Source organism: Taudactylus pleione, unplaced genomic scaffold (assembly GCF_031769625.1).
Source record: "Taudactylus pleione unplaced genomic scaffold, aTauple2 ptg001648l, whole genome shotgun sequence".
Classification (NCBI taxonomy): domain Eukaryota; kingdom Metazoa; phylum Chordata; class Amphibia; order Anura; family Myobatrachidae; genus Taudactylus; species Taudactylus pleione.
In genome coordinates, this window is record NW_028286045.1 from 13,452 (window position 1) to 36,524 (window position 23,073).

Here is a 23,073-nt window from a genome sequence, read left to right on the forward strand (position 1 = left end):
TACATACCCTTGCCGTGAGTACCACAAATTGGCACTTCTAATTGGATCTCGGATTTCTCTGGTGCGCATTCGTGCGATGTCTGCGAGTTTCATTAAACAAACTCGCATTTGCAAACTAGCATAGGATTGAGCCCACTGTGTTTGCTCTATGGCTGATTGGGAATGGGATTAAAATGCCGGTTCAAACCCCGACAGCAGCTGACCGAAAGGAGGAAATCCCGACAGCGGCACGTAAGTAACCTAACCCTACCCTCTCCCCCCCCGTAACCCTAACCCTCCCTTAGGGGTGCCTAAACCTAACCCTCCCACGGGGGTGCCTAACCCTAACCTCCCCCCAAGGGCGCCTAACCCCCCCTTTCCCCTAGCCTAACCCTAAGTCCCCCCGGGGTACCCTAAACCTAACCCTCCCCCCCTCGCGGCTAAGAGGACTGGCGCCCCAGACTTACCTCATTCGGGCTCGCGTCATCCTGGATTCTGGTGCTGGGATTATGATAGGCGTCGGTATCTCGACACCTATCATGAATCCCTATCCGGCATTCTGCTGTCCATACCACTGATTGTGTGACGCTGATTGCTGCAGAGAGGGGAGTGTGGGGGGTATATAGGTGTAAGACTCTGGTCATGGACTGCACTGTGCACTGTAATATGGCCTGCCCATGCTGCAGTATTACCAAGCACGTCTGCACTTTACTGGGGTTTAAATTAGGGGTGGGGAGCGGTTATTTAATTTGTATGGAAAAATAATTTTTGCAGAGACAAGTTGAAGTGGAGGGGCCCACAAAATAGAATCTCGCCTAGGGCCTCATGCGGTCTTAATCCAGCTCTAATGCAGGGATAGACATAACACACATGTTTTATTATTAGACTGCCTTTCATTGATTTGTCCAGTTTAATAAAGTTAGGAAAGCAGCCGACTTCGCGTTGCATGATGGTCTCTGTAGTCCTAGAGCGAAGCTCAGTACACAGTAGCAATAAGCTCCTAAACCTACGCCAAACTACAACTCCCGCCAGCACGCTGGCAACAATCTCCTCTCCCAGCGCTGGTTGGGTAACTTGTCTGTACAGGGATGTACTATTGGATGGATGTGTTCCTGAAGCAGCATGGTAGCACTGTGCCAGTGTTGTGTCTGTGGGTGAGGAGACTGGGAGAGAGCAGCGATGTCCGCATACAGAGGCCAAAATCAGGAAAGGAAGGAGTCCTGTGGGCTATTGATCTCTGTCATCAGGTAGATGGTGTATTTATATTTTGACCCCCCAACCTAGAAATGTTTGGGCGTGCCTGACTGCAATCATCATAAATGACAGTAGGTGGGAAGTCCAGGAGCAGAGCATTTTGTACCTGACGGAAGGGGTCATGTTAGAGGCTCTGTTACAAATAGCTGGGGAATTGCATCAAGGGCAGCGGGAGACAAGAGTAGCCCAAGAGTGGGGTTGAACCAGGGGTCACCTCTGAGTACATGTTTTCCATATAGTTTTACTGGAGGAAACATTTTAAAGGATCGTTTTTATCTGATTTGTGATTCTATTGGAGAAAACATGCACTGTTAGGGTTGGATTAGAGCACAGGTTCTCAAACTCGGTCCTCAGGACCCCAAACAGTGCATGTGTTGCAGGTCTCCTCACATAATTACTAGTGAAATAGTTAGCTGCACCTGTAGATCTTTTAAAATGTGTCAGTGAGTAATGAATACACCTGTGCACCTGCTGGGTGACCTGCAAAAAGTGAACTGTGTGGGGTCCTGAGGACCGAGTTTGAGAACCACTGGATTAGAGAAACACTGCACTGGAGACAGTGCATCAGGAAGGACCGCCCCTACTGCACTGACAGTTACAGTACAACCTACCTCAGCTTTGTGAATGACGAGATCGGGACCCACAAGCGTTGAAGGTGCATGCGCCCGAAAAGGGGGCATGGCCTCGCTGCGAAGGGGGCTTGACTTCACGGCACCTCTCCCTTTTTATCACTCCGGGGGCAAGCCCATCATCCTCGGAGATGCTGGGCTGCCCCCAGGCTCTCCCCGCACGGTGAAGAGATGCCATACATTGATTTCTCCTGCGGGTGGGACGGCGGGACAGTACTTGAATAGCACGACTGCCTAGCCAGAAGCGGGACAGTTGGGAGGCATGCATCAGGCACATGCAGCCATGTCATTCTACAATTAACCCTATAGGCACTTGAGATCAGATATCAGTAGGCCAAAATTCATGCCATGTCTGCCTATGGGGGAACTCAGTTAGTCGCAGGGTGTACACCACAGCTATTTGATCTCGCTGCCCGATGCAGATTCGTCATTTTAATGTGCGGGGAAACCCATTGATTCCGCATATTACATGGAATCAATGGGTTAGTGCCCATTAACCCTGGCTAGTTAATTGAATAGTAATTTTGCTGCAGGTATATCCCACTGCTAAATGAATTACCCCCTTGATGGCAGTCCAAAATTCAAATAGGGGAGCCACTCCAACATCCCCTCCAAATACTGCCAAACATCGCAGGACGGAACTCACTGGCAGTTGGTGTGATATCTGGAGCTGCCACTGGTTGGGAGGTATGGCATAACCCCGTCTTGCTGTCTGGTAATAATGGTGTTACCTGACAATTCCAGCACTGTATTGATCAGGGCTGGCACAATACAGTCCACGTGGCCTGCATTGCAGGGGGGTGCAAGGCTGGAGAGGAGCCCTCCCCGCTGATTGCTTTCTGAGCACCTTTGTACAGTGGTGAACCCTTTAGAATGTTCTATATTTCTGCTGAAATTTGGCCTGAAACTACATCAGATTTTCACACAAGTCCCAGCCGCAAAAAGTTTCACTACAGTCTTCAGGTATAGGTGTCAGTCCTTTCCTCCACTAGGCCAACGCTGTATTGGAACTTTTTGTGGTTGGGAAAGTTTACTGGTGACTTTTCCTTTATTCCATCTGCCCTGGACCTAAGCTCCTATGGTAGGGTCCCCCTTTTTTGCCATTATTGTTTAATTTTGATTACAATGGGCCTGATTCACTATGGAATGCAACTGCGAATGCAATAGCGATTACCAGCGCCGTAGCTAGATGGCAGTGCGCCCTGTGCAGCACTGCTGCCCCTCTCACTACCTCTCCTCACCCCTCCACCCCCCCTTGAGCGCTTACCCTTACTTTCGAAGGTAGGAGGGAGGGCGGGATCCTGCACCGACATTCACTGTACGGCGCGCATCACAGCCGGAGGTCTCTTCCTGCAGACCTCCGGCGCAGAGAAGTGTGTGGCCGGTGCCGCTGGAGGATTCCGCCCTGTGCGGAGGCACCGGCCACACCACCCTCCCTAAGGCCCTGGCGATTACACACGCAGATCAACTGTGATAGCATGCTAATCCATTGCGATCGTTATGCCTTTACAGCACTACATAAGCACTTTACCTTACACATATCTGTAATGTTTAGCAAGACTGCGAACCATTGGTACAATCGAGTACCATCGCAGCCTCACACACACTTGCACAAGCCCTGACCTTACTCGGAAATTGGTAATAACCACGCACGCTATGAGGCATCAGGCTGCGTAGGCCATCGCAGTGGATAATTTATGCACGTCCCTGCAACGGCGTTGAAACGCACTTGCACGCCTGCATTCACCCGACCACCCTCCGTCACCACTCACAAATGGCACTTCCTGTCAATCACTCTGCAATGGGACTGCGTAGTCGTTGCGATCGCATTCCCGATCACAATGGCTAGTTAGCGCACGCGCACTGCGATGCATATGCATGCGCAGTACGCAACAATAGGCTGATTTTGTGCGTAATCGCAGTTGCGTACGACAGTGAATCAGGCCCAATGACCATTATTTGATCCTAAAATTGGAATTATTTTAATTGGTTGTAGTAAAAAGCTATTTTCCTGTCTATATAGAAATTATTTGATTACAGTATTTTAAACAACCTCATAGCCTTCAGAGGTAATTAATAGCTGTTTTTTATTGAACATGTGGAAGTGAAATCCAATGTTACCAAAGGGAAGTCTATGGCCCTCATTCAGACCCGGACGCAAGTGGCCGTTCGTACGTTCGGCGTACGTAAAAAAATATGTAATTTCAAGCACTCGCTCGTATTTTCGAACGCAGCCAAACATCCTCCCCAAACTCAACCGACCCCTCCTCTAACTAACGAGCGTGCCAAATAGCGAGCGTACATCCCCGAAATGGCTTGAAGGGAACGTACGCACAAGTACAAACCGGAAGTGTGACTGTCAGATTTCAATTAACTGCTCGTTTATTCTGCCTACCTCCCTCAATCGTATCATGCCAATCAATATATCAATTAGCTTAATTGTTTTTTTTTTTTTTTTTTTTCACAATGCAATAAACTTTAATCTTGTCCGTGTTTGTGTTTACCCGCAGAATACGTACGGCTTAAACATTCGCTTTTATTTGTCAAAATACATGTTAGACCCAATTAAACAATTGTTTTATTTGTTTTTATCCCCGCATATTTCCCGGGGTTCATTTCTTTATTTAAATTTGCTTACGCATGTCACTGCATCAAGCATACCATAACTCTCAAGAGATTTCTGGCCCTGTCGAACACATGACTCATACACTAACCAATAGAATTGGTCCTGTTAATTACCCAAATACATTAGCCAATCAAAATTATTTTCAGGTCTTTATTAAAAATGATTTTTAACAAATACACCATTGCCATCATGAGAGCCTCGGCATTCACCAGGCGCGAGCTGCTGGTGTTAACCGAGGTGATGGATAGGCGGATCACCAGCCAGCCTCCACCCATCACAAATCGCGAGAAGCGTTCCGCATATGCGGAGGTACGTGGCCGCCTGCATTCCTTCGGCTCACGCCGCCAGATCGGCCAGCTGGAGCGCAGGTGGTCGGACCTGCAATGGCGGACGCCCCGCTTGCTGGCATGCTTTCGCATGCAGATCGCTGAAAGTAAGTTTTTGGGACTGTGGTTTTCATGTTTCTCTTTGTGGCCCTAACTGCGTGTGCATGTTTTCATGTCTGTCCTATTTATTCATTGTACTCATCTGCATGGCCATGTTTTCATGTCTGTCCTATTTATTCATTGTACTCATATCTGCATGGCCATGTTTTCATGTCTGTCCTATTTATTCATTGTACTCATATCTGCATGGCCATGTTTTCATGTCTGTCCTATTCATTGTACTCATATCTGCATGGCCATGTTTTCATGTCTGTCCTATTTATTCATTGTACTCATATCTGCATGGCCATGTTTTCAGATTTTTGTTGTCATCAATTAGTGTTTTACTTGGTTTTGGTTGAAACTAACCACAATTTTTTTCTCATCTTTTAGGGGCACAGCGAAGACTACGGCGCTCTCGCCCACTCTCCCCAACCCGAAGCCAACCCTCCACAAACCCAAATTCCCCTATTTCCCCCTCCTCCCCAGCCTGCCCAGACCCTGTGGAGGATATTTCGGGGCTCCTTCCCCTCCATCCCAATTCCCCCTCTCCTCCAACCACCCCTCTTCTAACTACCCCCTCCCCGGAATCCCAAATCACCCCGTCAAGATCTTTGGGGAATGGAGGCACCTCTGAGGAGGACGAGGGAGTGGCTTCAGGAGCGGCCGTTATTTTGAACGGTATGTTTTTTTTTTCTGCAAAAACTGTTTGGATGTAATTATGTGTCGTTCCCTTTTTTTGTGTTTTTTTTACGACTTTTGGGGAGTTTTCAGGTTGTCTTTACCTGTTACTGCTGATTTCCCCATACACATATCACACCTGTCTGAATCTGATTTTTGGACTTGTAATTTTGGGGTAGACCATTTTGGGGGGCTTGGTTTTTTCGGGGTAATTCTGCTTTGGGCCACAATATTTTCATTTTTGGTTAGCTTGGTTTGGCTTGTTTTTTAATGTGGTTTCATTATTGATGTATTAATCCCCACACTTTTCTAACCCACAGAGGAACAGAGGCGTATGGCTGAATTAGCCGGCTGAGTGGGCCGTATGCGGGAACACGTCATCGGGCTGCTGGTGGTCCTTGACCATATGTCGGTCCTCCTTAGGAACCAGTTTTAGTTTTTTTTTCGTCAAAATATAAATAAATTAAAATTTTAAACTTAACGTTCTGTCTCATTCCTTGTTTCAAAATCAGAGATTGTTTACACTGACATAAGTAGACTCTTCCAGCAAGGATTTGCAATTATTGTCACTAAGATTGTGTGTTGTATTTTTTAGGAAAACAGGCACAAGAAACACCTAACAGTAACAAACTGATTTCCCTTTTTTGGTGTTGGCCAAATTATATATTACTACATTTTACATGTTATTATTTGGGGGGGCAAGCTGCTTAGGCCGATATTACGAAGCCAACTGATTGTACAGGATTCCTTTGGGTGTTGGTTTGGACCCAGAAAACATCTTACATTTTAGCTCAACTTGCGTCATTACAGGATTACCCCTTAGGCAAATGTAACGTGTGTGAACCTGGTTACACTTGCTTGTAATGGGCAAAAAAAGGGACAAAATTACACTCTCAAGACATTTATTCTCCACATAACTAAAGTAAAAAAAGTGGTCACTCACAAACAAAACACACAGTGATAATCATAAATACAACACATACAAAAAACTTAAAAAAATCACACAAAAAATCAAGAACTGGTGGACGAAGGACAAAGCCAACATGATTCCACAAATGTGGCGTTGCAATATGGGTTCCATAATATATTCCCAAAGTTTCAACATGAAGGTTTTTTAAGGGTAGCAGGAAGTAGTCATCGTTGGAGTCCCAAAGATTATGAAAACAAACAGAAGATGGAGAAAAAAAAACAAAATAATTAGATGTTCTCAAAAAAAAGGTAACACATTGGGTCTAAACACTGTTGTTTTGACAATAATTACCTAAAATATCTGGCCACCACATCATCGCATATGGCCCCCCCACATACTGACCTCCGACCAACCTCGGGGGGGCCATCCTCAGGTAAGGCATCCTCTGGCTGCATTGGGACACCACTCCTTATGGCGATGTTGTGAAATATCCCACACAGGACCACAATTTTCGAAACCATATCCGGCAAATACATGAGCTCGCCACCAGAGCGGTGGAGGCATCTGAATCGGCCTTTTAAAAGGCCGATACAGCGCTCCACCACTTGCCTGGTGGCTGTAAGTGCGGCATTAAAATTACTTTGTGGCCCTGGTGTGGGAGCCAAATAAGGAGTGAGCAGCCAGGGCGTGCAAGGGTAGCCACTGTCTCCTGTGAAAAAGAAGTGACAACATCAGGATCACTGTGTATCAAGCTTAACATTGTTATGTACTAAAGGTCTCCACTTACCCAGAAGCCACGCATCACCAGCTTGTAGGTTGGTTAATTTGTGCCATATCCCTGATTGCCGGATGACGAATGATTCGTGCACTTCCTGGTAATTTTGCATTCAGGGACAGGATCTGGAGGGAGGCATCACATACCACCATTACATTCAGGGAGTGATAGTGTTTCCGGTTGCGAAATATGGCCTCCAGCCGTGCTGGAGGCTGAAGTGGTATGTGAGTACCATCCACAACCCCTATGATGTGTGGGAAGCCAGTTATTTGGTAAAAATTGGCCTTGGCCACACTAAGGGCACCCATATCCAAAGGCATTTGAATAAAATGATGGAGGTGCTTGAAAAGTGCCTCCATCACTGCCCTCAGGATCCGGGAAAAGGAGGATTGTGAGATGCCCGCCACTATTGCCACCGTTGTTTGAAAGGATCCTGAGGCACAGAAATGTAACACCGCCATAAATTGCGTAAGTGGTGGTATTGCTGTAGGACTGTCAATTTGCCGCTCAAGATCACTCTCTATTAATGAGAGAGTGTCTATGATGATTTTGGGAGGAAGACGGTAGCGTCTTAAAACCTCATCATAGGGCATTCCAAAAAGGGTGACACATGTTCGAAATATCTGGGGCCTTGCACGCCTACGATGCCTACGCCTGGGACGAGATTGAGGTTGGTCGGCTTCCGGGAGCATGGCCAGAACAATCCGACTCAGATCAACCTGAAATGGCAAGATTTGAATGTAAGGCTTTTTAACTGCCCAAATAAATAGATTTATACTTAGCTTGATGATACCATCCATTGATGCTTACATGCCGGGGTATTGTCATGATACGTGCAAACTGTAAAGAATCACAATATAAAAATACAACAATTTATGCTGGGCATTTCTGTTTCAAAATTGGGTGCAAGACAAAACATAAAAGGGGAGAAACACACATTTGGCCAAAGAGCAAAACGACATTGCGCAGACTACCTCAAATTGGGGCCAAATGTAATCAACAAATGCTAAAGGGAAAACACGAACAATTTAACGGGTCTGAATAAGCAGTTTAAAATGCGCTAATTAGTTCGCAAATACCAGTCACAATAGAAACAGATAAAAATGCGCTAATTAGTTCGCAAATACCAGTCACAATAGAAACAGATAAAAATGCGCTAATTAGTTCGCAAATACCAGTCACAATAGAAACAGATAAAAATGCGCTAATTAGTTCGCAAATACCAGTCACAATAGAAACAGATAAAAACGCGCTAATTAGTTCGCAAATACCAGTCACAATAGAAACAGATAAAAATGCGCTAATTAGTTCGCAAATACAAGTTCAAAAATACGCAGCTAGAAAAACACAACATTTTAGAAACATTTCTGACTAAGAAAAACAAAGGTTACAAGTGTAAGGTCCAACAAAGTTGCGTAAATACAAACATGAACATTTACTAACCAAGTGAAAAAATTAACTTACCAATAGATAATATATAAGTTTCCGGATCAAAAGGTCTTTGGGGCAGAGCCAAGAAAAAACCTAACAAAGATGAAATTAGGAAAAAATAACGTTAAAAAATTCAGGAAAAGAAGGAGACACAAATTGAACAAAAGTTAGACTGCCAAAAACTTACCAAATAAAGAAACGCCAAAAACAAAACCACCAGAAAAAATGCGAACGGAAAAAAAAAATATATATTTAGCAAACAAAAACAACTCCCACCAACGCCAACTCCAAAACCCGCCAACAATCAACTCCGACCAACGTAACCTCCAACAATCAACAAACGCCACCTCGACTCGAGACGACCCAAGCCATAAATAGTGTTTAGTTTCCCGCACAAATTAAGGAGGGATCATAGGAACGCACAATCAATGATGCGGCCTAAAAATAAGGACGCATGTATAAATACGTCATGAGCCAAACCAAAAATTCTGGTGTATTTCTTGTTTTGAGCTAAGACATGGCTACAGACCAGGGAAACAATGGGCAACAGTCTGGCGGTAAGTATTTCATGCATTTGGAAACAATGATTAATTTGAAACATAATATAGTGCAAGTTGTGAAGTTTACAATTCTCAACATTTAAACCAATAGGTGAGGAGGATGACATGGAAGAGGCTGCTGGGCCCAGTATTCCGGCCAAAGCTGGCAAAAAGAAAAGGCAGCCACAATTCACAAGAAAGGAGATGGAGGTTTTGGTTCAGAAGTGTGTGGACATCCTGCCACAGGCAGACTGGATTATGAGTGCAAGCCAGAAGTGGAGAATGTGGGAGGAGGTAGCCGTTGCTGTCAATAGGGTGGGTGATTATGTCCGTCTAGCCCGGGATGTCAAACGGCGGTAAGTAAACACTTGACCCCCCCTAAAACCAAACCCCATTTAAAACAAAAGGATAATGGTTCCAATTTCACCCACAGATGGGCCGACTTCAAATATCGCCTGAAGCAAAAACTGGCGGACAGGGCTAGGCATGCAAGGGGGACAGGTGGGGGTCCCACCCCTGTGTCATTGTAGTTGAATGATTTAGAAGAGCTGGCACAGGGGTGTGTGCAGGCTGTGGAAGTGTTTGGCGTGTCCAACATGGATACGGACATGCCAGACTTTGCGGCTCCTCATGTTGTCCAAGGTAAATATTGTGATGTCACCAACTCTGAAATGTTATTGTGCCAATATGTAGATTCTAATGTGACTCTTTTCTCATTTTTCCAACAGAGACAAAGGCGGATGAGTCTGCTCCAGAGGGGAGCCTTGGCCGCAGAATTTCTGCAGGGGAGGAACCAGTACATCCGGCTGAGGACCCTGCAGAAGCCAGTCCAGGGCAATCCCCCTCGCAGGCAGTGTCCCTCCTCACAGAACTCAATTTTAAATCAGATTTCCATACGGAGATTCTGCAGAGGATGGACGCCAGTCTGGTACGGGTGGCTGAGGCCCTGGAGCAAAATGCTGCGGCCAACGTGACCATTGGTCAGGCCCTGGCGGAAAATACCAGGGCCAACATCCGCATCGCCAATGCCCTGGAGCAGCTCGTTCACCAGCACATGGTGGAGCTGACCTCCCTTCCTGCCGGAACATCAGGATCCTCCACCTCTGGCACAACATCAGCCAATCCTCCAAATGTGCCTAGCCCTGTGCCTAGTCCAGAGGCCACAACATCTGCCTCTGGACAGGCCAGCCCGATGACATCCCGGACCCGGTCTGGCGCCCTCCCTCCCCCAGCCAAACGGGGGAAAAAACGTTGACAGCACTGGCTACTTTTCCCACACTCCTTCTGTGCTTGCCCCATATTCCTTTCTGGCCAAAACTTCCCTCTTCTTTCTTGTGAATTGTTTTTAATTTTTAGCTTTACGTTTCCAAACACTTTTATGTTTGCACAATTATTAAATTTTTTGGAATGAACACTGCAAAAAATGTTTGTGTAAAATATGTGCATGAAATAGTTTTTTTATAGCAATAAATTTGCCAAAAATGTACGACTTTGTATTCTGACATTATTGTAAAAATGGTTTACATTTAATCCTGGCCCACAAGGCAAAAACGTGCAACACCAACATTTAACATGAGAAAAAAAAAGGGCTCTTTAAGGAACGTTTTAAAATTTACATAAGGATGCAAAATCACCAGGCAAAAGCAAAATGGCCAAAAAAACACAAACATGATGACATTATTGTTACAATAGGCCAAAAACCAAAAATTAACCCCAAAATAAACCCCCACAAATGTACGCAAATTGATTGTGTAATCCAGACATTAGCAGCTATGATTTCCACCTGCGTACGGTTTTGTGCTAACCCAAAAAACTGATTTCAAAACACATACCAAGCCGGTTTTCAATCCAACACTAATTGATTTTCTGACAAGCCGTGATTAATCTATGCTACATCGTGGAGTGCCGGGATGGAGGAGAAGGCCATCGCCAATGTGGTCGAGTAATCCAGACCCTAAGCTGTGCGAGCATTTTGAAGGGAAAGAGGATCATCCAGTGACGTATGAGTTGGTACGAACACATTTGACGTTCGCATCTGATAATGTATGTACGCCCCAAAAACGCCTCGCCACGCCTGCGTTTTTCCATCTCCACCCCCGTCGACGCCCAAAAACGCCCTGTTCTGTCAATCACATTTGACATGTCACTTCCTGTACGCTATTTGACGAACGAGACAAAAAAAGCTTGCAATCTGCCGTACGCACATGCGCAGTGTTACACCGACGCATGCGCGGTTAGTCAACATCGGAACGCAACGAGCGTACTGCTGTTAACGAACGGCTCTGAATCAGGGCCTATGTCTTTTATATATTGTTTATTAATTTATGTTTAAATAGCGGCAGGTGCTCGCAAAATAGCGAATGCCTGCTAATTTGAGTGACAGAATGAGGCATTTGTGGGTGGTAACAGGGGAAGGTGCTTGAAAACGGGGAGTGGAGATCCGAACGCAGGCGTGCCAAACGGTCAAAACGGGCGTTTAATGGGAGTGCATAATTAACAAAGCAGCGTCATTGACCACGTCACTTGGTTGTTTCTTAGCCTGAACTGTTCGCATGATTGCGGTAGGAAAATCCAACCACAAGCATTGCGAGCAGTTCAGACGCCTTTCGATGTACTCGATTAATCAAATAAATAGCGGAGATGACGTAGGATGCGAGCGGCCAGGGGGCGTTTTTACCAAAATAGTGAGCGCATGTTTCGTTCGTTCGTTCAGACATAGAGGCTTCAACAGACCGCAAAGAGCAAGCGCTTAATTTAAATAGCCAGCCCCTTTTTATGAACGAGCGTCCGCAAATAGCGTCCGGCTCTGAATCAGGTCCACTGCTCCCATTATAGATACTGTACTCCACTGGGTAGCGCTATATCTTTTAAGACACTCATTTTACAATGGTTTTCATCCTAAATAAACCCCTTAGTTAAAATGGTATGCAGTCGGGAAGCCGGCGGACCTAATCCCGACAGCCGGCTTCCCGACTGCTTAATCCTGGCGAGGGTTAAATGACAGGTGTCTACATCTAGACGCCTGTCATTTTAACCGACGCCGGGACACCAGTGCTCGGCTTCCCGATCGCAGTGATGCCAGGCGCCGAGCGTGGACAGCCGAGGGGGGGGTGTTAGGTGTAGGGCTCCCGGGGGGACTTAGGGTTAGGCACCCCCCCTGGGAGGTTAGTGTTAGGCTAGTGGGAGGGTTAGGGTTAGGCACCCCCGGGGGGGACTTAGGGTTACGCAACCCCCCGGGGGAGTTAGGAACAGGCAGCGGGGAGGGGGGGGGGTTAGGTTTAGGCACTTAGAGGGGGGGGATTAAGCACTGGGGGGGAAGGTTAGGGTTAAGCACCCCTAAGGGAGGGTTAGGGGGTAGAATTAGGTTAGTGAATACTTACCTAGAGACGATCGGGATTTTCATCCTTGTTGGGCTACCGCTGTCGGGATTTGAAACGCCGGCCAGGGTCCAGCGGTAAATCATACCGATTCCATTTAAATTCCATCTGAACAAGTTCCATTGCTGTATAAAAAATACTGTTCCCATCTGCAAAACTGACAACATCCCCTAAATGCATCTCTTTCATCTCTGCCTGTTATTTTAAGTATCTCTATCTTTCCAAACCTAGGTACATTCCCATATCCATTCCACCTCAACCCATCAGCTAAAACAAACCATTAAAAATCTGCTGCTGCCATTTTGAGCCGCACAATCCGTTTTGATATCCATAAAATCAGCAAACACGCTGAAGAGTAGCCACATGATGTCACAAAAGAGCGTTTGCGCTACGGACATACACGGACGTAAATGAGCTCTAATGACTAAAATGATAATCAAGCACTTTTTTAAATGTATTTTTAAATAATTTAAAATGGAACATTTAAGAGTTTGAAATATATATATATATATATATATATATATATATATATATATATATATATATTTATTTAAACTCTACTCTTTCCAGGGAAGAGGGGGCAAGTGTTCAATTTCACTGGAATTTCTTACCAAGCACTCCCCCAACATGTTCTTCCCACATAGAAAAACATTTTCACTGCTGGTGCTAATAAGTACTGGGAGTACTGGGCAAGATCAGCAGAATAATAGTGATGACTCCACAATCACCAGCATCTGCAGACTAAAGTATATGTCACTAATATGTGATTGTAATTCAGCACTATCAGAGAAGAATCTAGCATTATTATTATTATGTAGATATGTCTATTTATTTAAATCACTGATGTGTAACTAGTACTTCTTTTTGTCTGACTGGTAATTATCCAGGAGATATAAGGGTAATGAATAATTGTACTTTTATGAACTATTCCACACTGTTTACTAACAAAATTCTAAGGTTGGCCATACACGGTAAGATTTTTTTATACGATGTGTACGATTTCGATTGATAGTACCGATCGATCGTAAACATCGTATGTTGCTTTGGTGTCCATACGATGGCGATGCGCTTCTCTGCAGTCGTATAATTGGATCGACTCTTGTACTGGAAAACCGTACGAGGGTGACTTATCTTACCACGATGTGACACACAATGTATCACTTTTGGCAGGTAATCCGATTCGATGTCTGATTACTAGGTGTATAAAAATCCCTAGCCACTCCCGTCCTCCATTTTGTCATGAGAGACGGCGTTCTGAACAGCAGCATCGCAGCGTGTGTGTGTGTTGAAGTGAGTAAACATCATGGCACTCAGTTCATTTGTCCCCCTCAGACCCTGCCATTGTTTATATACCACTATGCCACCAATGCATATGCCCCCTAGCCCTGCCATTGTATATATACCACTATGCCACCAATGCATATGTCCCCTGGCCCTACCATCGTTTATATACTGTAATTGTGAAACGAAGCATCGGATCATATGATCGTATGAAAAATCGTACACCTTTTGAACACATCGTATGTCAAATTTCAAAGGAAAATCTCAAGGGAAATCTTATAAGACCTATTGTATGTCTTTTTATCGTACCGTGTATGGCCTGCTTAAGAATTTAATAATATAGTATATGTTCGTTTCAATAGTTGTACTTAAATAAGCAATTAACTTCATACCATAATTCTACAGGAAATCATACACCCGTTGGTGACTTAGAAACTAATACTAGCGTTATTGGTCTTGATTTGGATTTGTATGCAAACCCTATGGTTTACGTATAAACCATATGCAAACAACAGAGGCACAGCACCAGAGAAAACAGCTTATGTAGACACCAAATATAATAATACTAATAAAAATAATGTAACTGTACTGTAGACATTGTCATCTAGTCAGAATGTTGACATGGGCAGAAGGTTGACAAGAAAAATGTTGACATTCACAAAGGTTAACATGGAAATGTCAGCATTTAACATGTTAACAACAGAATTTATTCTCACATACAAAGTACAGGTTGAGTCTCCCATATCCAAATATTCCGAAATACGGAATATTCCGAATTACGGAATAATTTTGGCATGACTGAGATAATAAAACCTTTGATTTTTACATGGTTCAATGTACACAAACTTTGTCTAAGGCACAAATTATTAAAAATATGGTATAAAATTAACTTCAGGCTGTGTGTATAGGGTGTAAATGAAACATAAATTTATTTCATGTATGTACACAAACTTTGCTTGAGCCACAAAATTATTGAAAATATTGTATAAAATGAGCTGCAGGCTATGTGTATAAGGTGCATATAACACATATATGCATTCTGTGTGTATATTGGGGTCCCATTCTCAAGATATTTCATTATGATATGCAATTATTCCAAAATACGGAATATTCCGTTATCCAAAATACCCCTGGTCCCAAGCATTTTGGATATGGGAGACTCAACCTGTATTCCTTTTTCTTCCCGCTGAAGTGCCAGCAATCAGGCCTATTATTTTAGATGGACATAGGGCCTGATTCAGAGCCGGACGCAATTAGCGCTCGCTCGTCCTGAAAATAGGGGTGGCTATTCAAATGAACCGTTCGCTGTTTGCGGTCTGTTCACGCCTCTAGGTCTGAACGAACGAACAAAACTTGCGGTCGTTTTTTGGGAAACTACGCCCCCTGGCTGCTCACTTCCTACGTCATGTCCGCTATTTATTAGATTAATCGAGTACATCGACCAGGGTATGAGCTGCTCGCTATTCTTGTGGTTGGTTTTTGCTACCACAATTTTGCGAGCAGTTCAGGCTATAAAATAACCCAGTGACGTGGTCAATGACGCTGCTGTTTTAATTATGCACACCCATAAAACGCCCGTTTTGACCTTTAAGCACGCCTGCGATTGGATCTCCACTCCCCGTTTTCAAGCACCTTCCCCTGTTACCACCCACATACGCCTCATCCTGTCACTCAAATTAGCAGGCATTCGCTATTTTGCGAGCACATGAATTTCGGCCGCACTGACTGGTTCGCGCATGCGTATAACGATCCGTACGCATGCGCAGTTGGGCAAACATCGCTCGGAGCGAACGAGCTGCCGCTTACGAGTGGCTCTGAATCAGGCCCATAGTTTGTTTCTTCAAGGTACATTTTACATAGGAATACTCCTTTGTAATATAGCACCTAATAATATTATTTAAACATTAAAATGTATCTGATACGGTTTTGCCCCAATGCTACAGACCTTTACTCCTTCTTTAATCAGGGGCGGCTCTTGGGGCGTTCAACCAGTGCAGTCGAACAGGGGCGCCACCTATAGAGTGCGCAGTCCTCACAACCATCCCAATTTCAGCGGGACAGTCCTGTGTTTCGGGCACTGTCCCGCTGTTCCACCCGTGGGCCGAAGTGTCCCGCGAGCGGTAGGGAGGTTGGGGTCACTCAGGCACCACCGCAGCGCTGCAGGTGAAGCTGAATAGATGCCGCACACATGCGCAAAACGTCCATTCAGTGCAGGGAGACGGCTGGGGGCAGCCCAGCTGCCGACGGAGTGATGGACTTGCCCCCAGCCTGATGTTAAATGTGAGGCGTGCGATACGGCCACGCCCCCCAAATATCGACATATAGGGGCGTGGTCTATGGAAATTAGGCCACGTCCCCTTTATTGGGCGCAGGGGATAAGGGTCACAGAGCAGATGGTGCCACAGGGCGCTACGCCACCTGGAGCCAGCCCTTCTTTACTGACTAGCCAGTGGTTTTGTTTCACTGTTACTTTACTTTCGCTGGATATACAAATGAGTGAGGAGAACTGGCTGATCTTCACAGTTCTCCAGTAGAGCTCTGAACTTCAGTCAGACCAGCAGGAGTTATACAGTAACTCCTTAAAAGTCAGCCCAGGCAACTCATTCTTCAAGATAACTGAGTTTGAGAGACAGAGACCTGGTTTCAAAGCAGAAACTGTTATCCAGCCTCCGGGAAGGGGTTGTATGTTCTAACTTCCCAATTGGAAGCTCTTATCTACCAGTAAAGGATCCTAAACCCCACTAGTTCTCTCACTGGTAGCTCATATCTCCTGGGGTGAGTCAGCTTCCCCTTTCCCGTGGCACGCCTTGCCAGCAACGGTTCTACAGTTCTGGTGTCAACAATACAGGCTAGTGGTGGCAGTGTAAAAGCATGAATGTATTCTCTAAGTAGACATAGGGTTCCTTGATGCAAATCTATATAATAATTTGCTAACATCTGTCCCGTCTCCAACACGCATGTGCAGTGGGAGCTGGGGTGCGTTTCTCCCCTCCAACAGCTCCCACTGCAGCGAGTGTCTGCATAGACCTGGATTTAGTATCACTATGCACCGCAAAAGAGTAAGTATATACAGCGGGGAGGGGGAGGGACAGAGCAGGGGTCTGCAACAGCAGGCAGACCAAGGTGACCGGCTTATGCCGGGTGCAATATTTGAATGCAGCCTTATATGTAAGCATTAATGCTGAACACTTGCATCTCTTTCATGGTGGTAGCACATCTATGTCACGTCTGAAACTGGAGAAGAGGACGTGGTGGGCCTAAGTTGAGGAAAGAAGTGGAGACGAGGGGCCTGGATGTACGTTCTCCTCATCCACAGGTCTTGAGTGTTGGCGAGACCTGGGCAAAGGTGCGGAGTCTAACCCCTAGGATGGTGTTCGCCAGTGACCCCCCCAATTGGGATATGGGCTTAGCTGCACCCAGTGAGCAGGTCGCGGTCCTTTGACCAGGTACCCAAGCCCTGCAGGGATAGAGACACTACACCCGTGGCCCAGCGAGGATATGCCTGTTTAGGCACAAAACAGTCCCTTAAAATACTGTATAGAAAACACCTTGACACGAGGATCAAAACGTCAATAAGGATTTCAAGTGGGAAGCGACTCACGGTTACTTGAGACGTCACCAGAGATAGAAGGCACACGGGTAGAGGCGGTATACGTTGTAGCACAGATGTTCACTGGAGACGTGAGGCACACAGGTGGGGATGGTAACACTGCTGCACGGGTATTCACCAGAGACGTATAGGCACACAGGTAAAGGTGGGTACACTGCTGCACGGGTATTCACCAGAGACGTAAAGGCACACAGGTAAAGGTGGTAACACTGCTGCACGGGTATTCACCAGAGATGTTTAGGCACACAGATAAAGGTGGTAACACTGCTGCTGTACGGATGAATAGGAACCTGGAGTGGGAACACACTAAGGCACGCTAGGAGACAACCATTGTTCAGGCAATTTCCCATAACCTGTGGAACAGTTTTACACCCAGGGGAACCCTTAGACAGGTGCACAGCATCAGCTGGAAACGAGCCTATCAGGGAGAAGGATCCAGTCACATGGGCCGACTGTCATGGCGGCGCCCATGTCCGGATTTGCGATGCCGGACACCAGCCCTCCAGGAAGCCACAGCAAGCGGGGAGAATACTCAGCTTCTCCCCCGCTGTCGCGCAGGCCGACCGACCACCCAGGATGAAAGGGGAAGCCGGCGGTAAGCGGGCGCCGATCCCCGGCTGAGCCCTGACAGTACCCCCTCCTTTAAGGGTGGGCACTGAACACCCAACAGGCTTATCTGGAAATCGCCTATGAAAACTCTGGATTAGTCGCGGAGCGTGTACATCAGAGGCTCTGATCCAGGCCCTTTCCTCGGGGCCATAGCCCTTCCAATCGATGAGATATTGAAGGGTGTGGAATCTGTGCCGGGAATCCAAGATCTTTTCCACCTCAAATTCAGTGCTTTGTAATGTCTTGACTTGAGGCAATTTAGGGGAACACTTCTGAAAACGATTGAGCACCAGGGGCCGTAAGAGAGAAACGTGAAAAGTATTTGAAATCTTCATTTGAGGAGGAAGTTCCAATTAATAAGTTACTGGACTGATTATCTTAATGATACGATATGGACCAATAAAACGCGGAGCGAGTTTCATGGACGGGACTCTTAAGCGAATATTTTTGGAAGATAACCAGGCCCTGTCCCCGACTCTCAACAGAGGAACCGCCAAACGTTTCCTGTCCGCAAATTTCTTGTAATTCCTAGAAGATTGCTTTAGAGATAAGTGAATTTTATTCCATAAAACTGAAAAGGATTGAATCTCTTGATTCACAGCTGGAACATCTATAGATGGAAGCTTCTGGAAATCTGGAACTCGTGGATGTCTACCAAAAACCATAAAAAAGGAGTGGATTTAGCGGAAGAATGGAATTTAAAGTTATGAGAAAACTCTGCCCATGGCAGGAGGTCCACCCAATCATCCTGGGAAGATGACACAAAGAGCCTAATGAAGGTCTCTAGCTCTTGATTGACCCTTTCCGTTTGACCATTCGACTGTGGGTGGTAGGCTGAGGAAAAGTTCAGTTTGATTCCACAGGTACTACACAGGGCTCTTCAGAATTTGGCTGTAAACTGAACACCTCGATCAGAGACTATTTCCCTGGGGAGACCGTGTAATCTGAAGATGTCTCGAATAAAAATTTTTGCTAATTGAGGAGCAGAAGGAAGGCCAATGAGCGGGATAAAATGTGCCATTTTAGAAAAGCGATCCACGACCACCCATACCGTGTTATGTCCCTTGCACCGAGGTAATTCAGAAATAAAATCCATTGAGATGTGGGTCCATGGAGCAGTTGGGATAGACAAGGGATGAAGAGGACCAACCATCTGTCTACGCGGAGTTTTATGTTGGGCGCATTTGATACAGGAGCGGACAAACTCTGTGACATCCTTCTTCATGGTCGGCCACCAGTACGATCGAAGTAAGAACTGGTAGGTCTTGGTGATTCCAGTGTGACCTGCGAACAAGGATGCATGAGCCCAAACCAGCAATTTTTTACGTATATTAGGAGGTACAAAAATTTTCCCAGGTGGCAAGGACACTACTTGAGTAGAAGCAAATACAATTGGGTCAAAAATGGAACGAACTTGAGAACACTCCTCCACCTCCAAGTTAGTCATGAAGGAGCGAGATAATGCATCGGCCTTCTTGTTCAACACACCAGGACGAAACTGGAGTTTTAAATCAAACCTAGGAAAAAAAAGTGACCATCGTGCCTGCCTGGCATTCAACCGGTGTGCAGTTTGCAGATAGATCAGATTCTTATGGTCTGTAATAATCGTGACAGGAAATTTGGCCCCTTCCAGAAGATACCGCCATTCCTCTAAGGCTAGGCGCATGGCTAGAAGCTCTTGGTCGCCTATAATATAATTTCTCTCAGCAGGGGAAAATTTACGGGAGAAAAATCCACAAGGATGCATCTTCCCATCTTCAGCAGACTGAGATAATACAGCGCCTACTCCAACGGAGGATGCGTCCACCTCCACAATGAATGGTTTGTCTATTTGAGGCTGACAAAGAATGGGAGCTCGAGAAAAGGCACCTTTTAGGTTTTGAAAGGCTTGTACTGCTGGAACAGACCATTTAGAAGGATTGGCTCCTTTCCTTGTGAGGGAGGTAATGGGTGCTACCAGTGTAGAAAAGTGTGGAATAAACCTCCTGTAATAGTTTGCGAATCCTAGAAAACGCTGAGTACCTTTTAACGAAGTAGGCAGGGGCCATTCAGAGATTGCTTTTAGTTTATCAGGATCCATCTGGAGACTCCCCCCGGAGATAATATGGCCTAAAAAAGGTACTGAAGTTTGGTGAAACATACATTTGGAAAGTTTCCCAAAGAGGTGATGAGTGCGAAGGCGGAACAATACCTCCCGTACATGAAGACGATGGCTCTGTAAATCTCTGGAAAAGATTAAAATATCATCGAGATAAATCACAACAAATTTATGAAGAATATCCCGGAAGATCTCGTTGACGTAACCTTGAAAAATAGCTGGTGCATTACTAAGACCGAAGGGCATTACGAGGTACTCAAAGTGTCCGTCTCTGGTATTGAACGCGGTCTTCCACTCATCCCCGGTTTTAATTCGAATCAGATTATACGCACCACGTAGATCCAGCTTTGTGAAAACCTGAGCCCCTTGAACCTTGTCAAACAGTTCTGAAATTAAAGGTAGAGGGTACCGATTCTTTATGGTGATTTGATTTAATCCTCGATAATCTATACAGGGGCGGAGTCCACCATCCTTTTTCCCTACAAAAAAGAAACCTGCCCCTGCAGGAGAAGAAGAAGGCCGAATGAATCCTTTAGCAAGGTTTTCCGTCATGTATTCCTCCATGGCCGCGGTCTCAGGCACGGACAAAGGGTAAACACGGCCACGTGGAGGACTTTTCCCAGGAAGCAAATCGATGGCACAATCCCAAGGTTGATGCGGAGGAAGTTTATCTGTGGCTTGTTCACAAAATACGTCAGCAAAGTCTTGATAAGCCTCGGGCAAGCCCGGCTGGGGGGAATGTTTAGAAGACTCTGGTCGAAGGGACTTCTTAGTCGGGTTGGAAACCGTCGCTTGGTTACATACTGGAACGACCTTGGTCAAACAATCTTGGAAACACTGTGAACCCCAGGATAGGATTTGCATAGCATCCCAGTCGAAGACAGGATTGTGTTTTCTCAACCAGGGCAGCCCTAATACCAGCTCATAGGAGGATTCGGGTAACACAAAAAATTCCAGCATTTCATGATGTAGGCACCCAATTTGGACAGACACAGGATGAGAGAGTGAAGAAATGGGTAACCCCACCAGAGTTTTACCATCTAGACCAGACAGTAACAATTTATTAGGTAGGGAAACGACTGGAACACCCAAGGTGTGAATCAATCTCTCTGCAATAAAATTACCAGCGGCTCCAGAATCAATTAAAGCGTGAACCTTTCTTGTCCTGGATTTATGGGAAAGCGACACTACTAAAAGACTCTCGGATAATTGGGATGGCTTGAGAATAACCCCCAACTGAATGCTCCCTACTTCAGTCAGGGTTTCGCATTTCCCGCAAGTAAAGGACAATTCCTCAGAATGTGGTTAGGTGCAGCGCAATAGATACACAATTTATTTTGGAAGCGTCTATTGCGCTCTGCCGGGGTGAGTTTGGCTCTGTTGACCTGCATCGGTTCCTCTTCACTAGCTAGGGTGGGTATAGGCGGACTAACAGCAGAAGAGTGGACTGGTAGACGTTCACCTCTTCCCCTACTAGCCCATCTTTCCCGATGGCGAAGGTCAATTTTGATACAGAGAGAGATAACGTCAGCGAAGGATTCTGGCAAATCTCTGGAGGCAAGCTCATCCTTCATCCTCTCAGAGAGTCCATGAAGGAAGGACGCTTTAAGAGCTTCCTCGTTCCATTTTAATTCAGATGCCAGGGTCTGAAATTGGACTACATACTGCCCCACGGACCGTGTGCCCTGTCGCACTCGGGGGAGGTCAGAGGATGCAGATGCAGAACGGCCTGGCTCGTCAAAAATTCTCTTAAATGTGGAAACGAATTCCTCATAGGTAGATACGATGGGGTCGGCCTGTTCCCATAAAGGGGAGACCCAGTCTAACGCTGCTCCTGTTAATAATGAAATCACATATGCTACTTTGGCCCGAGACATGGGAAAGTTCTGGGGAAGACATTCGAATTGGATTTCACATTGGTTGATGAACCCGCGGCACCGCCTGGGGTCGCCATCAAACCTTTCTGGAGTGGCAAGCTGTAGTCGGGGTTTGGGAGTAGAAACCACTGGTGGAGGACCTGATGGAGAAGGTACAGGAACCGCAGGTGGGGGAACCGGGAGAATAGAAGCCAACGTGGTTTGGATCGAAACCAGTTGCCTCGAGAGCTCCTGTAAATACTGAGCCACTTGTTGTTGTTGCGCCTCCTGGTTGTCCATCCGAGAGGTCAACTCTTGCAGAGACCCAGTACCTTGGGATCCTGCAGCCTCCATTGGGCCTGAACAAACTGTCACGTCTGAAACTGGAGAAGAGGACGTGGTGGGCCTAAGTTGGGGAAAGAAGCGGAGACGAGGGGCCTGGATGTACGTTCTCCTCATCCACAGGTCTTGAGTGTTGGCGAGACTGGGCAAAGGTGCGGAGTCTAACCCACAGGATGGTGTTCCCCAGTGACCCCCCCAATTGGGATATGGGCTTAGCTGCACCCCGTGAGCAGGTCACGATCCTTTGACCAGGTACCCAAGCCCTGCAGGGATAGAGACACTACACCCGTGGCCCAGCGAGGATATGCCTGTTTAGGCACAAAACAGTCCCTTAAAATACTGTATAGAAAACACCTTGACACGAGGATCAAAACGTCAATAAGGATTTCAAGTGGGAAGCGACTCACGGTTACTTGAGACGTCACCAGAGATAGAAGGCACACGGGTAGAGGCGGTATACGTTGTAGCACGGATGTTCACTGGAGACGTGAGGCACAAAGGTGGGGATGGTAACACTGCTGCACGGGTATTCACCAGAGACGTATAGGCACACAGGTAAAGGTGGGTACACTGCTGCACGGGTATTCACCAGAGACGTAAAGGCACACAGGTAAAGGTGGTAACACTGCTGCACGGGTATTCACCAGAGAT

At 46.1% G+C, this 23,073-nt stretch overlaps 1 protein-coding gene across 1 annotated transcript in view; it reads left to right on the forward strand.

Moving 5' to 3' along the window:
* The first annotated feature begins 941 nt into the window (after positions 1 to 941).
* The window catches only part of NPHS2 (NPHS2 stomatin family member, podocin), a 34,083-nt gene continuing 11,951 nt past the window's right edge, over positions 942 to 23,073 (forward strand). Inside the window, exon 1 of the mRNA XM_088464329.1 lies at positions 942 to 1,226. Coding sequence (XP_088320455.1) covers positions 1,068 to 1,226 — 159 coding nt within the window. The 5' untranslated portion in view covers positions 942 to 1,067. The remainder of the gene's footprint in view (positions 1,227 to 23,073) is intronic.